Raw genomic sequence first — 15,174 nt, forward strand, 5'->3', positions numbered from 1 at the left:
TTAATTAGTAATAGCCTTGGACCAGCTATCTCTGATTGGCTACCAATGGAGACTGAACTGCCCACTCAGTCTCTAAAAGTTAGATAGGGCTAAAACAGCCTCACTTATAAGGGAATAAAAAGGAATTAGTTGATTTTTTTTTTTTAATATAACCTATAATCAAGCAGATATACTAAAGTTGAGAAGCTGAATTTTGTCATGTTGTACAATCATTTTTTATTTTTTCATTTTTCAGATGGCATCAATGGCAATATCATATTAAAAACGAGGATATTAGGAAAGAACTTAACATTGTCAGCATCCAGGAATACGTTAGCAGAGTAATCTCAGGTGGTATGGTCACTTAAACAGAATGGGCGAGGAAAGATTAGCAAAACAAGTGTTCTCTGCCAGGTTGGCAAGAAAACGACCCAGAGGAAGACCAAGATATAGGTGGATTGATACGGTACAACGTGCCTTAGACGATAGAAATATAAGATCTGATAATGATAATACTGACGTCTTGACAAGTAATAGACTGATTTGGAGGAAAATTGTAGATAGGAAGTTAGTAATTATGTAAATTTTTCATATAGTACTATCATATCCTATACACCCCTTGAGGATACATGTCAGGAATTTGAGAATGATGATGATGAGAAGCTGGATTCATTCTAAATCCAATAATAATTTATACAATCTTAATGCCAAAAACTCCCTCCTGAAAACAACCACTCAAATATTTCACATTTCAAGGACCATATAAAAAAACTTGCACGTGCACACCCATTAAATAGGTACAAAATTTTCCACAACTTATGTTCCCTAAAAAGATCCTCTCATGTCATTTCAATGATATATCCTTCTGCTTTATTTAAGTATCCTTTAAACCTAATAAAACTCACAACTGCAGTAATTTATGTTCACTTAGCTTGATAATGATCTTTATTTCAAGTGAATAGATAGAACTGTTTTTGAAAATTTTCTACAATACTTTCAAATACATAGTAGAAGAACAATTATTATAACAAAATTATGATCAAGCATTAATATTACTAACCATGCCTGTGTATACTATCTGAAGTCTGTGTGTACTGCAATGGAAAAAAAAGATTTGAGCAAACTATGATACCTGGCCTTTCCTTATCTCTCATAGCACTCATTATGATTCAAACAGCTTAAATCCAAACAATTTTTATCAATTCTATGTGAAGACAATCAAGAATTTTTCTTGCACCACGAACTTCACAAAAATTTGAAGTAATTACTCTTCTATTACTTACATTTAAAAATAAACACATGCATAATATCACGCATCAGCAGTTATTGCTAAGGGCAAGGATGATGGTTACCAGTTTAATGTGGGAAAGTGCAAGGTTAGCTGTTTTAAGTTATGTGGATGATTGTTGATCAGTAGGTATCAGATACTCTCTCATAGTTTCTACATATCTATTGTTGAAGCACCTGGTAGTGTAGAGAGAGAGAGAGTGTGTAGTGGTAGGCCTTATTATGCAGTATGTGTTTCTATGTTTACAGTAATCATTATTGAAGTAGTTGTTTAATACGATTATTATGTGAGGCCATTAAAGAGTTGGTCAGTGTTTCGTCTGTGGTGGCTCTCCAAAACACCATCGAAATTATTTCTTTGTGCAAGATTCTAATTTGAATGGGTGACTGTTATGTTTTTTAAGGTATTCAATGTATATATCTTCATCTTCTGTTCATTGGACATCCACAGATGTTGTATGGTCACTCTGATGCTCAGTGATGTGCCAGTTCTCAACCATATAGCCCAGTTATATGCTTTTCTGGAGGCTTCAACTCTCTGAAGATCAGTCACTTCACACACTCCAGCCATCTCGTTGAGAGTCTACCCTTTCCTCTTTTTCCAAGAACTTTACCTTCTATTACTGTTCTGAGAAGTCCTCCTTCAATCCTTTCAATGTGTCCAAAATATTTTAACTTTCATTATACAAATTAAGTGGATATTAAATCCAACATCACTTCACTTTCTTCTTTAACTTTCTTCTGTCAATATCCTTAAGGAGCCTTAAAGTTCTACTGATCTTTTCTAACACCCATTCATTTGCACGCCTTTCAGTATATCCTCAACAGCTGTCTGTAACATCACATCTCAAAAGCAGCTATTCTTTTCTTATCTGACTTCTTTAGGTTCCACGTCTCACATCCATAAGCTGCTGTTGGAAAAACAACTGCATCCAAAATCCTCAACTTTGTTCCTGTAGAAATAGATCCATCCTTCCAGATTTTAGACAAGTCTCTGACTGTTGTTTTAGCCATTCCTAATCTTCTTCTGAACAGCAATTCTTCACATTGAATACTGGGAATCCACTATTAAACTTGCTGACTTCCTCAATTCTTTCTCCATTAAAGTACCCTTGTTCCTCAAGAGTTTTCCTGTCTCTATTTCCTTTGAGAACCATAATCTTTGTCTTGCTAGGATTGGGTTGAAGTCCTCTATTATTACAGATCTCATTAACTTTATCAAGAATTTGTCCTAGTTCTTCCTGGTCATTACAGAGTATGTTATCATCAGCATACCTCAGATTACTGATCAATCTACAACAATCCTAATTCCTGTCTTGAGCTCATCCAATGCTTCACACATGAAATCCTCAGCATAGATACTAAACAAGTGCAGAGAAAGTAAACAACCTTGCCTAACTCCCTTTACAACCTGAAGCCAATCAGTTTAATCCAACACCTGTTCTTACTATAGCTTCTTGCTCTCTGTACAAGTTAACTATCAACTTTATAGTGTGTGAAGGAAAGCCCACTCTTTTCATTACTTTCCACAGTTTCACATGCTGAACACAATCAAAATCTTTTAGAATAGTCTAAGAAACACGTTATCATAGGGAGTCTAAATTCTTTATACTTTTCTATGATCTGTCTAAGGCAAAGGCTCTGATCTCTGATGCACTTACTTAAAGAAGTCAGATAAGAGTTGTATATGGTCCATTTAAAGTGGCAGTCAATATAAAGGCTCAGGTATTTGACATTTGTTATGGATGTAGTTTCAGGATAATAATAAGTGTTAGAAATCACAATACAGTGATATGTGTCATTGTGTAGTGTAATTGGTACCAGATATGCAACTCTTGTGTTTTTAATAACCAACATTTGGGTTTTGGTATTGCTTATTAGGACTGAATTGTTATGAAAATAACTTGTTAATTCATTCAGGTCTTGTTGTGCTTAGAAGAGCGGGATGTAATGTCTTTCTGGATTGTTAGTAGTACAATGTCATCTGCATACTGATCTTGAGGGACTCCATGTTTAATTTGAATACCTGTACCACAGTTGGCACCATAGTATAGATATTAAAATCAAATTGCTTACTCAGATCTGAAAATTAACAAAATATCTACTGATATTTTTGCTACCCGAATTCTGTTTGACAGGTGATTCCTGAACTAAGCGTGCAGCTTTCTGCATCTCCAATGCAGTGTAATTTGACATTTATTACAATTTAGAAATACATATCAAATATATTTGACATTTGCTATACACAGTTTCATTGATAATTTCTCTCTCTCTCTCTCTCTCACTCACTTAGAAGTGTATACACACATGCATACATAATAAAATAAACTAGAAAGAAATTAGCAGGTCGTATGGTTGATAAAAAGATTTTAGAATGTAAAGTGAACATTTTGTAAACTTCTTAACATGGACTTAAAAGCTGAATGGCTCATATAATGCCAATTGTTGATCTATACTGCTTACTCAGATTTGAAAATTAACAAAATATCTACTAATATCTTTCACCTCAGCCAAATGCATGAAACTGCAGTTCGATATAAATGAGATTTAATATACAAGGGCTGTTCAATAAGTAATAAGACTAATTTTACTGTCGCGAAACCACTCATCACAATATTAATTTCTGTGGAATAAAGAAATGTTGCTGTCTGTATTAACAAAAGAGGTTGATAGATGGCATATACGGGCTGATGTGCCAGAGTGTCACGTGACTAAACACAAGCTTGTTTCGGTGCGCCTACGAGCTGCGACCAGTCGTCGAAATGGAAGTGTCCTTGGAACGGCGTTATGCGATTAAATTTTGTGTGTGTTTGCCAAAATCAGCATCTGACACTTTTAACATGATACGCAAAGCTTTCCACGATGAAGCAATGTCGAGGGCAAGTGTTTTTCGCTGGCATAAAACTTTTAAGGAAGGAAGGCAAAATGTGGAAGATCTTGAACGTGAGGGTAGACCTTCAATGTCCATCACAGAGACAATGATCAACACAGCAGCGATTATCATCAAGGAGGATCGCAGCTGCATGTTGTCCTGAATATTTCTGTGGGAAGTGTTCACTCAATCATGGCTGAACATTTGGAACTGAAATGTGTTTGCGCCCGATGGATTCCCAAACTCTTGACACCGGAGCAAATGCAGCATCGGGCGGATGTGTGCACAGAATGGAGAGAAAGACTGGAACAAGAAGGTGACAACTTCTTAAAATGCATCATTATAGCAGATGAAGCTTGGTTGTATCACTATAACCCTACAATGAAACAACAAAGCAGTGAATGGAAGTATCCGTCTTCGCCTACCCCCCAAGAAAGCAAAAACTGTAAAATCAGCTGGTAAAGTTATGACCATAATGTTTTTTTGACTACGAAGGCATTGTTTACCAACACGCTGTAGAACCCGGGAATACCGTAAACGGCTCATACTATGCAGATGTTTTATGGACAATGGTACAGCATGTCAAAAGGAAGCATCCATTGCTGAAGAATGGTTTCTTATTGCACCACGATAATGCAAGGCCACATATTGCTGGTTGTGTAGTGGACATTTTGCAGAAGAACAACATAGATATCCTACCACACCCTCCAATCAGTCCTGATCTCGCACCGTGCGATTTCTGGCTGTTTTCTCAGCTCAAGAAACCACTAAGAGGCCGCCATTTTGAAAGCAACAAAGCATGTGTAAAAGCTGAGGAGGCGGTTTTAAAAGCACTCTCAAAAAAAGGACTTTCACATGTGTTTAAGAAGTGGACGCAACGTTGGGAAAAATGCATCGCGTCTCACGGTAGTTACTTCGCAAAAGACCATGTAAATGATGACGATTAAAGGTAATCTGTTTTCTGTATAAACATAGTCTTATAACTTATTGAACAGCCTACGTACATTTACCATTTTCAATAATGCATTCCTTTCTAGAACCAATATTCCACAGTTCAAGGTGAGCAAATGTATAGGGCTGTATTGTATTGGTGAAACTACTCTCTATGAAGTGGATAAGATATGAAACCTGAGGTCATAAATCTGGTTGATAAAAGGACTAAAGTTCAAAGGGCACAATGCAAAGCTTATACAGCATATTGTTGCTATGATAAAATGCATACTAACAAACAGATAATACAGTGGTGGATTTACAACTATGCAGTGGATCAGACCACAAATGGATGACTGTATGTAAATATGGTCACTATGTTTAGAGGAAACCAGGAAACCAGATGACACAGCAAACACGAAACTCCTAAGGTCCAAAAATAAGGCAATATCAGGAGTATGGTTGGAAGAAGAGGTTGAAAAAATGTAAGGAAAAGCAAAAAAATAGGTGATAAGATTAATTTGTCAAGTGAATTTTTTACAGGATTAATATGGAAAGCATTATATGTAGAGCAGAAGATTTGAAAAGGAGAATGAGAGGCCTTTCCTGGAATGTGTTCAAAGATAAACATTTTCCACAGTAACATAACATACAAATATACTACTAACCAACCATTATTAGAAAATATTCAATATGAAACTGCATTATTTTACATAGAACAAAATGAAGCTCTATATATTTTTCCATGTGCACTCTCTACCAATAATTGTCCAGATATTTTAGCAATTTATAATTGATACCAGAAGGCAAACCCTAATTATCAGGTATGTCCACCTTTGGCTTTGATCAATTCCTGCATCCTTTGAGAGAGACTTTCCACCAATGTATAGCAGACATCGGGTGGAATTTGTCTGCATTCCTCCATAAGCAGCACTGAGTTCAGCGACACTGGACCTCATTTGTCACTCCCATTCGTCCTACAGGTGTTCAATGGAGTTGATGCCAAGACTCTGCACAGGCCAGGGCAGTCGTTTAACACCCATCTCTATACCATTCCATAATAGCTGCAGCCTTGTAGCATGAGGCATTGTCGTCTTGATAGTAACACAGGTCTGTTTCATAAAAACTCCACAGTGTAGGCAGCACCTGATTATCCAGAATATCAAGGTACTGAGCTGCCTTCATGGAACCACAGATAACAACCAGTGGTCCCACTCCAAACCAGCTGAATGCACCCCACACCATTATTCCTCGATTACCAAACTTTACCGTGGGTACAACACACTGTGGTAAGCATTCACCAGGTTGGCTCCACACTCTGCCATTAGACTGGAAACAGGTGAACCTTGATTCAACACTCCAGAGTACCATTTTCCACTGGTCAATTGTCCAGTTCACATGCTCTTTGCACCAGGCCAGACGAGTACCTGGTGCTCTGGAACTCATCACGGATGGTCTGTGCTGATTATGGCCAGTTTTTGCGTGCCACCTGTTTTAACATCTTCTTGTCACTGTCAGTCATTTTCAGCAGCAACCCTGGGTATTTCCCTGCATTAGTTATGCCAGAACGTCTCCATTTGTTGATCACATCACAAACCATTCATTTTGGATGCTCCAGTTAAGCAGCAATGGCACATGTGGACATGTCACCAATGTGACAGCCCATGATCATACCTCTCTCAAAGTCACCGAGTCCATGCCATGTTGCCATACCACCTGTATTCAGCTGTTATGATGAAATACTGCTTCATACTATCTGTACACTGGTTTTTATTTATTAACAAACCTGGAATGTTCCATAACCTCAAATAACAGGGGTGCATAGACAATTATTGGAGATAGTGTATATCTTAAATGATGAAATAGCTCATGCCCAGTGGTCCAATCCCACTGTTTTAATGAAATGCTTTTCCAAACATATATCACTAACTTCAGCCCAGAAACAGTAACTATTTAGCTTTTAAAATACCAAAAAACCATTCCAGTTACAAAAGAAGATAGAAACTTAGAAATATGACTCTTAGACTAAGCAAAAATGCTCAAAACTCTGCGAAAAAAAGGTGTGCCTAAACAAAATAGAAATAACTACTTATTGTGTATGTAAAGAAAGGCTTAGGTATTGTTCATTATTCATAATAATGCTTAACAGTACAATCAACACTGGGAGGGGAAAAAATACATTTATTAAACCCAGCATCATCAAAGCACAATGGAAATTGTGACTAGCACAAAGATCTAAACTAAGTAATTGTCAATTACTTACTTACTACCTTTATCAAGGCTTTTCAAGCAAAATTAGCTGGTCTCATACAGATATAGCCGAGTTTTTTCATCCCACACGTAGGCAAAGTAAAAATACAAGAATATCACTAATAGTAGTTTATGGGTGCTTAAGAGCCTGTTAAGAACCATAAAAGATCTTCCAGAGAAATGCATCACAAAATTTAAACAACTCTGAATTTACAAATCAACAAAATTTTATCGTCTTATATATCATAAATAAAACAAAAAACTTATGTAAATCATTTACAGTGCTTTCTGGACTATCAGAACTATGCTATTCCATTACACTCAATTCCATTAACTCCAGCATTGTCATGATAAACAACAGTTATTTTATTTTATTTTTTTTAAATAACGAAGCCTGTGGTGAGATCATAATTAAAAGAAACACGTATTAACCACAGTGAAAATTATTTACTTGTAAATATTTCATCCTAAGTATCTCAGTACATCATCAGTACAGTAGTTTAAAAAATAATAGGAATAACATACAGTTAGGGTGCATAATTACAATAGAATCTCATTAAACGTGCGTAACGTGTTACAGAAGTAAAAAATAAAAAATAAAATAAAAATAAATAATAATTATTATTATTAATTATAATTATTTTATACAATTTTGTATGACAATTTCCCATACTTTAGAAATAGTAAGAACGTCGTTGCGGTTTAAATTTGGTCTGTGCAGTAGGGCTTCAGAACTTTCTTTATATAAACGTTCATGTTTATATAAAGATCTATGTAAAAGTTCAGACTTTTCCCAATGGATCCCATGGCTTGGATTTTCAATTCCGTGTTGAGAGAGGCCAGATTTCTGTGGTTTAAAAAGACGAATGTAATCTTCATGTTCTGAGATGTGTTTCTCAATAGATTCCATGCTCATGCAAATTGTCTTGCTTTGGACAGATAGGTAGGTCTGTTCAGAAACACATCTCAGAACATCAAGACCACATTCGTCTTTTTAAACTGCAGAAATCTGGCCTCTCTCAACACGGAATTGAAAATCCAAGCCATAGGATCCATTGGGAAAAGTCTAAACTTTTACATAGATCTTTATATAAACATGAACGTTTATATAAAGAAAGTTCTGAAGCCCTACTACACAGACCAAATTTAAACTGCAACGACGTTCTTACCATTCCTCAAGTATGGGAAATTGTCATACAAAATTGTGTAAAATAATTATAATTAATAATTTTTTTTTTTTTTTTGTTTTACTTCTGTAACACGTTACGCACGTTTAATGAGATTCTATTGTAATCATGCACCCTAACTGTATATTATTCCTATTATTGTTTAAACTACTGTACTGATGATATCCTAAGATACTTAAGATGAAATATTTACAAGTAAATAATTTTCACTGTAGTTAATACATGTGTTTCTTTTAATTAAAAAACAACAGTTATGACCCAAGCAATATTCAGCATGTTACTCATCAATATCATCCCTCACAGAAATATCCTCAAAATTAAAACCATCTCTATACTTTACAAGAAAGGAACATCTGTAACACATTTCTTCAAAAGTTTAACCTATACAATATGGTTAAACATTTATAAAAATTAGCTCTATTCCTTCCTTGAGTTAAGAACAAGCAGTCAGTTCTGATATATCTGGTTTACCTGATTCTTTACTTTTCTTTCTGGAGAGGGAGAGAGAGAGAGAGAGAAAAATCAGAATGGATGAACATTAAGATTGCATCAGCCTTCTCCAGTTCAGACAAAACAATAGAAATTACATGATAAACCAGAGTAATAAACTTTAATGCAAGTACATCATCAGTATGTGAAAAAACAAACAAATCAAAGAATAGGAAACACAACATACAACAATTAAAAACAATTTCCATGTGCTAAAAATTAATATTAAAAATAAATGATATTAAAACTATTTTTGAAACTTACATAAGATGAGGGAGCTTCTGTAGCTCAATCAGTATAGATGAAGCCCTTTGGTCTGAAAGACCTAGGTTCGATTCCCATTCATGAAATGAGGAACCTTTATCTGGTCTCTTTCGACTAAAGGTGAGTTAGCCGGTCTCACAGAGGTAGAGAGTTTTTTCCTCCTGGAAACTCAGGTTTTTCATCCTCAAAACAGACAAACCAGCAAGTAAAACACACACAATTTACAAACAAGAATGCTTAGAGGCACAGAGGTAACAACCTTATCTGCGTATTATAGTTAGGAAATCCAAGGATACTTGGATAGCTATAGGCACTTAAGTGCCTGTTAAAGCCACTGATAGATGGATGGAACATAAGAAGGGAATCTTCCAGACTTTTGAGAGAGAGAGAGAGAGAAAATCAATCCGATTCAGCTTAGGCCAATGCAAAAGGACTTTCTAACTTTCTTTGAAAAGGCATTTTTTAAAATTGCTTCTGTGGAGAAGACAGTCATCATCATCATCCCCTTCTTTCTTTCTTCTCCACCCCCACAGAATGATCTGTCTGCCTCAAGTATATCACATTACATTCACAAGGGATCTGGTAAACACTAGCTAAAGATAGAGGCAACAGTCAGTGCTATGAAAATATGTGGAATTGAGATGAAACTTCTTCAAAATTCTACCCACAGATTCAGCAATACCAGAAACATGCGGCATTGGAACCCTGCAGTATGTCAAAGAATCCTTAGGTATTGGAACATTGGAATCAACTATCCGTTGGATTTGATAAGGGTTGTAACCATTTAATTCCATTAGAGCTTTGATAGTGAGAAGTTCTTGTTGTAAGCTTGAGAGAGAGCAGCACACATTATCCACTATTAATTAATGACTTGACAACAATTTTTTGGGAGGTGTGATGAGCAGATCATTTAAGAATGTATCTGCCAGTAAAGGTAGGTTTATAATAAACATTGGTTGAAAAAGTACCAGAGGCTCTGCAAGTAAGAAGAAGATGTCCAAGAATGGTAAACTACCAGCATTTTCTTTTTCTATTGTGAATTGAATGCATGAGTGAAGGCTACTGATTTGACTTAGGAAGGTGGTAAGTTCATTTTCAGAATGAGGCCAAACAACAAAAATGTCATTGAGTAACGAAACCGAAGAGAAGGTTGGGGTGGAATTGCTGAATTTCTAAAAGAGTAAAAGTTAAAGGTTAGTGCACATAAAGTAAAAAGAGGTTATTAAAAATTGAGTATTTTATTGAAAATATCTTTACTTTTAGACAAATAATGGCAACAATGGTGTATGTAGATATGATGCAAATTTCATCCACAGCTACATAAGCAGGAGAGGAAGAGCACTGTTTCATGATCTTGCAGTAGTAATTTTTGCATTTTATGGCATGATTAAAAAACAAAATTAGAAATTTATTGCTATTTTTTATTTTATTTAATTTTTGAAAATCATACCATAACATGAGAGCATAACATGACCTATGGATGTGAGTGTTTGACACTCATATCCATAGTTCATGTAATATAATCACTTTTAATTGATAAACTGATTATGGTATGTACTTTGTATTACTGTTCCTTGATTTGCCTGTTGTTACCACACACTGATGAATTTAACATGTACTGTTAAATGAAATATTTGTACATTCATTAAAGTTTATTATCGTAATGTAATTTTTGTTGTTTTATAGTTATGCTACGGGTGCCTTTAAAGATTAGACAATTTCGACAAAGCGTATTTCATAGAGTATAATAAATACTTCTGCTAAGCACAGAGTATGATGGATCTAAACAAAGAAACTACAAAAAAACCCATTTCGAATGCAGTCATCAATTTATGACCAAGCAAAACCAGAAGGCATTGGCTCATCGTAACTGCAGGGAACAGAGTGAATAAACATCAGTATCCACTGCAATAAACGGCTTCTTCTTTCAGGCTTCTCTACTTGTTAGCAGCTACCTGTTCTCAGATTCCACTCTACAATTCCTGTTCTCCATCACTCTCAACAATGGTCCTTTTCCATGTAGTCTTTGGTCTTCTTCTACTTTTGTGGGGGGTGACCAGTTCATAATTCTCAAAGGCCATCGTTCTGTCATTCTCTGGATGTGTCCATACTACTTCAAAACACATGCTTCTCCATAACAAGCTGTTCAACTTTCATTTCTGTTCGAATATATGCATTTCTTAGACAATTCATAGGGGATCTCCTCTAGCTGTTAATGAGTGTCAAACACTCACATCCATAGGTCATGTTATGCTCTCATGTTATGGCATGATTTTCAAAAAATAAGATAAAATAAAAAATAGCAATAAATTGCTAATTTTGTTTTTTAATCATGCCATAAAATGCAAAAATTACTACTGCTAGATCATGAAACAGTGCTCTCCCTCTCCTGCTTATGTAGCTGTGAATGAAATTTGCATCATATCTACATACACCATTGTTGCCATTATTTGTCTAAAAGTAAAGATATTTTCAATAAAATACTCAATTTTTATTAACCTCTTTTTATTTTATGTGCACTAACCTTTAACTTTTACTCTTTTGGTGCTGTTGTGATGCATATCAAAAACTGTCAGTTCAATCTCTATAGAAAACCATTTTATTTTTTAACCTCAAAGTAAACATAATATAGTTATTTATGAAAATCAAATAGTGATGTAATTTTTATTTGTACTATTTATACTGCAGACTTCGTCTCATAGAAAAAGTATAAATGCAAGTCTAAATCTTCTTGAAAATCATTTTCAAAGCACGTGTACAGTTCACTTAGAAAAATGAACTGTACACGTGCTTTGAAAATGATTTACCACTAGTTAGGATTAGGATACAAGTTGTCTGTCATATTGTTATGTGACTGGATCTGTATATGTTACCGCTAAAGCTCGAAAGCCATTAATGTGCACATTACCTAGCTAATCTGCAGATTAACTGATTTGCTCCGTTAACGTGCGGAATCAAGAGTTTTCCACATTTTACCTAGGTAATGTGCACATTAACGGCTTCCGTATCGTTAAAGTTCAAAAATTTGTTTCTCTCGTTTCCTTTCCCTACTCCTTCCCCCCCCCTCTCCCTCCACTTTTAGTTTGGTTTCGCCAGTGTCTTGTCATCGCCGGTTGTTTTAAATGTACCACAAATAGGTGTGCTTGTCGCAAAAACCAATTGCTATGTAATTCAAAGTGTCACCAATCTTTAGATTGCACTAATAAGTAAACATAATTTTATCATATGTTTTGCAAATTCATTTCCTTAATTGTAATAATATTTTAAACTGTCTGATTCGTTGTATTATAGTTTTTTAATTGATTGATTCTATCAACTAATTTGTTGATTGTTTGATTGTATTAACTTGATTCTTTAGATATCGAAAAATAAATAAATAACATTATGTTAATTTAAGCGTACAGAAACGTTGCTGTTGTTCCAGCAAAGATCTTATTTTCACTTTAACGAGTGCCTAGTAGATAATCTGCAGATTATCTAGGTAATTTGCAGATTACCTATGTAATTTGAGAAATTAAACAATTTTCAGCACGTTAACGGATCACCCTAGTTAATCTGCACAATACCTAGATAATCTGTAGAATAACTGATTTCTGCACTTTAGCGGTAACATATATATAAACTAGAGATAGCACTAATCTTTTTCCTTCTTAAAAAAATATTGTGGCTTAGAAAGTGCTGCCTACTCTTCTTTTGGGGGAAGGGGGAAACAAAGATAAATAGGACCTAATTAATACCTAATATTTATTTATTGTAATATCATAAAGACTCATATGAAAGTGCATTATAACTGCATATGTTATTTCATAAAAGGAAAATTTGTGACGTAGCATAAACAGTTATAAAGCATTTTTATGTTTGCGAGGTCTTTTTCTTCATGAGGGGCTAGCCTAGTAGCTATGTGCTTTGCAACCATATACCTGGGGAAGGAGTATCCTAGGTTTGATTCCCATCGACAACGTGAGGAGCTTAAGGATCTTTCTCAGCCATATAGCCGGTCTTGGTCGTGGACATCAGGGTTTTTCCCCCAGTTTATCTAGGGTTTTTCATTCCGCAAGCAGGCAAACTGGCCCCGTGAACACACAGGCTACAGTAAAAAAAAAATATGTACTTAATCCCTCATTAGAAGGGCTCAACCAATCCTAAGGGGGTAGTCAAGGAAAGGGGGAACCCCCACACGAATAAATAAAATCAGTCTTTATGACATTACAATGAAAAAAACCAGTGTTTCCCAAACTTGACATAGCTGAGGATTTCCCCCCCCACACACACACACCAGTACAATTTTTTATGCCTATTACATAGATGCATATATGATGCACATCTAATATTTTTACTAGTATGTGATACTGATTTGACAACTGGCCCATACTAAGCATATTATTATTTTATGTAATTTTAAATTACATAAAATAATAATATTATAATATATAATATTATAATATTATAAAAATATAATATTATAATATAAAATTTTAATTAAACTTTAAAAAGTAATAGTTATAGACACTTCTGTTATTTAATTTTATTATTATTTTTTAAATCATATATAGCATGGTGTTTCTTGTTCTAAACAGCTCACACATGATGTATTTACATTTTTAGATTTTCTGAGAATCAGTGACTTTTTTCCAAGGACCAGTATCCGGTCAGAGACCAAACATTGAAGAAAATACTGGTGTAGACTATTTGCTTGGTTAATCTTGGAGTAAGAATATCTATATAGAAGATATATAATATATATATATATAGAAGCATTTATATACATACCTGAAATACACACTCCTGAAAAAGGGGTTTTTTAAAACAAAATAAAGTACTGAATTTCTTCTAATTAATTTTCAGAGAAGTTGCTTAAATAATAAATAAGCATTTTACTGATACTATATCCCACTAGTCCACCTATTTTTTTTTTTTTAATATGCATTTTAAAGAAAGGTTGTAAATCTATAATATATTTATTACTGTTGAGGGAATCATTCTCTAGAAACCAAACATGGTACTTTTTTTTTCAAGAGCTCCAGGTCTCCAACAGCAAGGGTGATGGTCACATGCTTGGCAATCAAATGATCTGCAGCATAAAAATTTTCATAAATATCCAGGAGCCACACTGGAATTCACATCCACATTCTGTTGGATGGAAAGCAGAGATGTTATCCACTAGACCAATTAAGGATGTGACGCTCATTAGACCAGTGTTCAAAATTAAAGATGTGCTTATCCTTCAAAGAGACCTTAAAAGAAAGAATATTTATTCAAAGGTACCATAATTAACTCTCACTATAGGCTCACTAGGACCAAAAGGAATAGCTGTAGTGAACTCCCTTCAGAAGACCACTGATGCTATTGGACTATGGATGAGATTTTTCAGCAGGTTTGTGAATGATTTCATTATACATATTTGCTACAGTGAGAGTTAACTATGATGTGTTATGTAACAACAACAAAAACAACTATTAAAAAAGTAGAAATTGTAAAAAAAAAAAAAAAGATGACACACCCAGTTGATAAGTACAAACTTTGGAAGACTGGTATTGGGATCAGTTACTCGGCAAAAGGCATACATTATTTTTCCACTATTGAGTTCATCTGTTAACTCTTCTAAACCACCATCTAAACAAATATGTAAATAGAAAAATTAAAGTACCTACAAAATAAAATAAATGCATAAGTGGTTAGCATACATATCAATTAGATATTAATTATATACATCTTTGGTCATGATAATTTTGCATTATGACAAAGTAAGTTTTGCATTATGAAATACCTAGGCAATAAATGTGAAGTCAACAGCTTCTATATAAGCTTCAATACTTCACATAGAAACTATTAACTTATATGTAGGTTTAATATTAAAACAAGAATATTATTATTATTAATATGAGTATCTCATAGAGTCAGAAGACTCTTCGCGTG

General features: G+C 34.6%; 1 protein-coding gene across 4 annotated transcripts in view; it reads right to left on the minus strand.

Moving 5' to 3' along the window:
* Positions 1 to 15,174, minus strand: part of Abp1 (Actin binding protein 1) — a 282,412-nt gene that overhangs the window by 212,923 nt on the left and 54,315 nt on the right. For all 4 annotated transcript variants that reach the window (XM_090391759.1, XM_090391757.1, XM_090391756.1 and 1 more), the window contains one exon: positions 14,759 to 14,871. In XM_090391759.1, coding sequence (XP_090247885.1) covers positions 14,759 to 14,871 — 113 coding nt within the window. The remainder of the gene's footprint in view (positions 1 to 14,758; positions 14,872 to 15,174) is intronic.

Source organism: Typopeltis vanoorti, chromosome 4 (genome assembly GCF_054136105.1).
Source record: "Typopeltis vanoorti isolate ZY-2024b chromosome 4, IOZ_Tvanoo_1.0, whole genome shotgun sequence".
Taxonomy (NCBI): domain Eukaryota; kingdom Metazoa; phylum Arthropoda; class Arachnida; order Uropygi; family Thelyphonidae; genus Typopeltis; species Typopeltis vanoorti.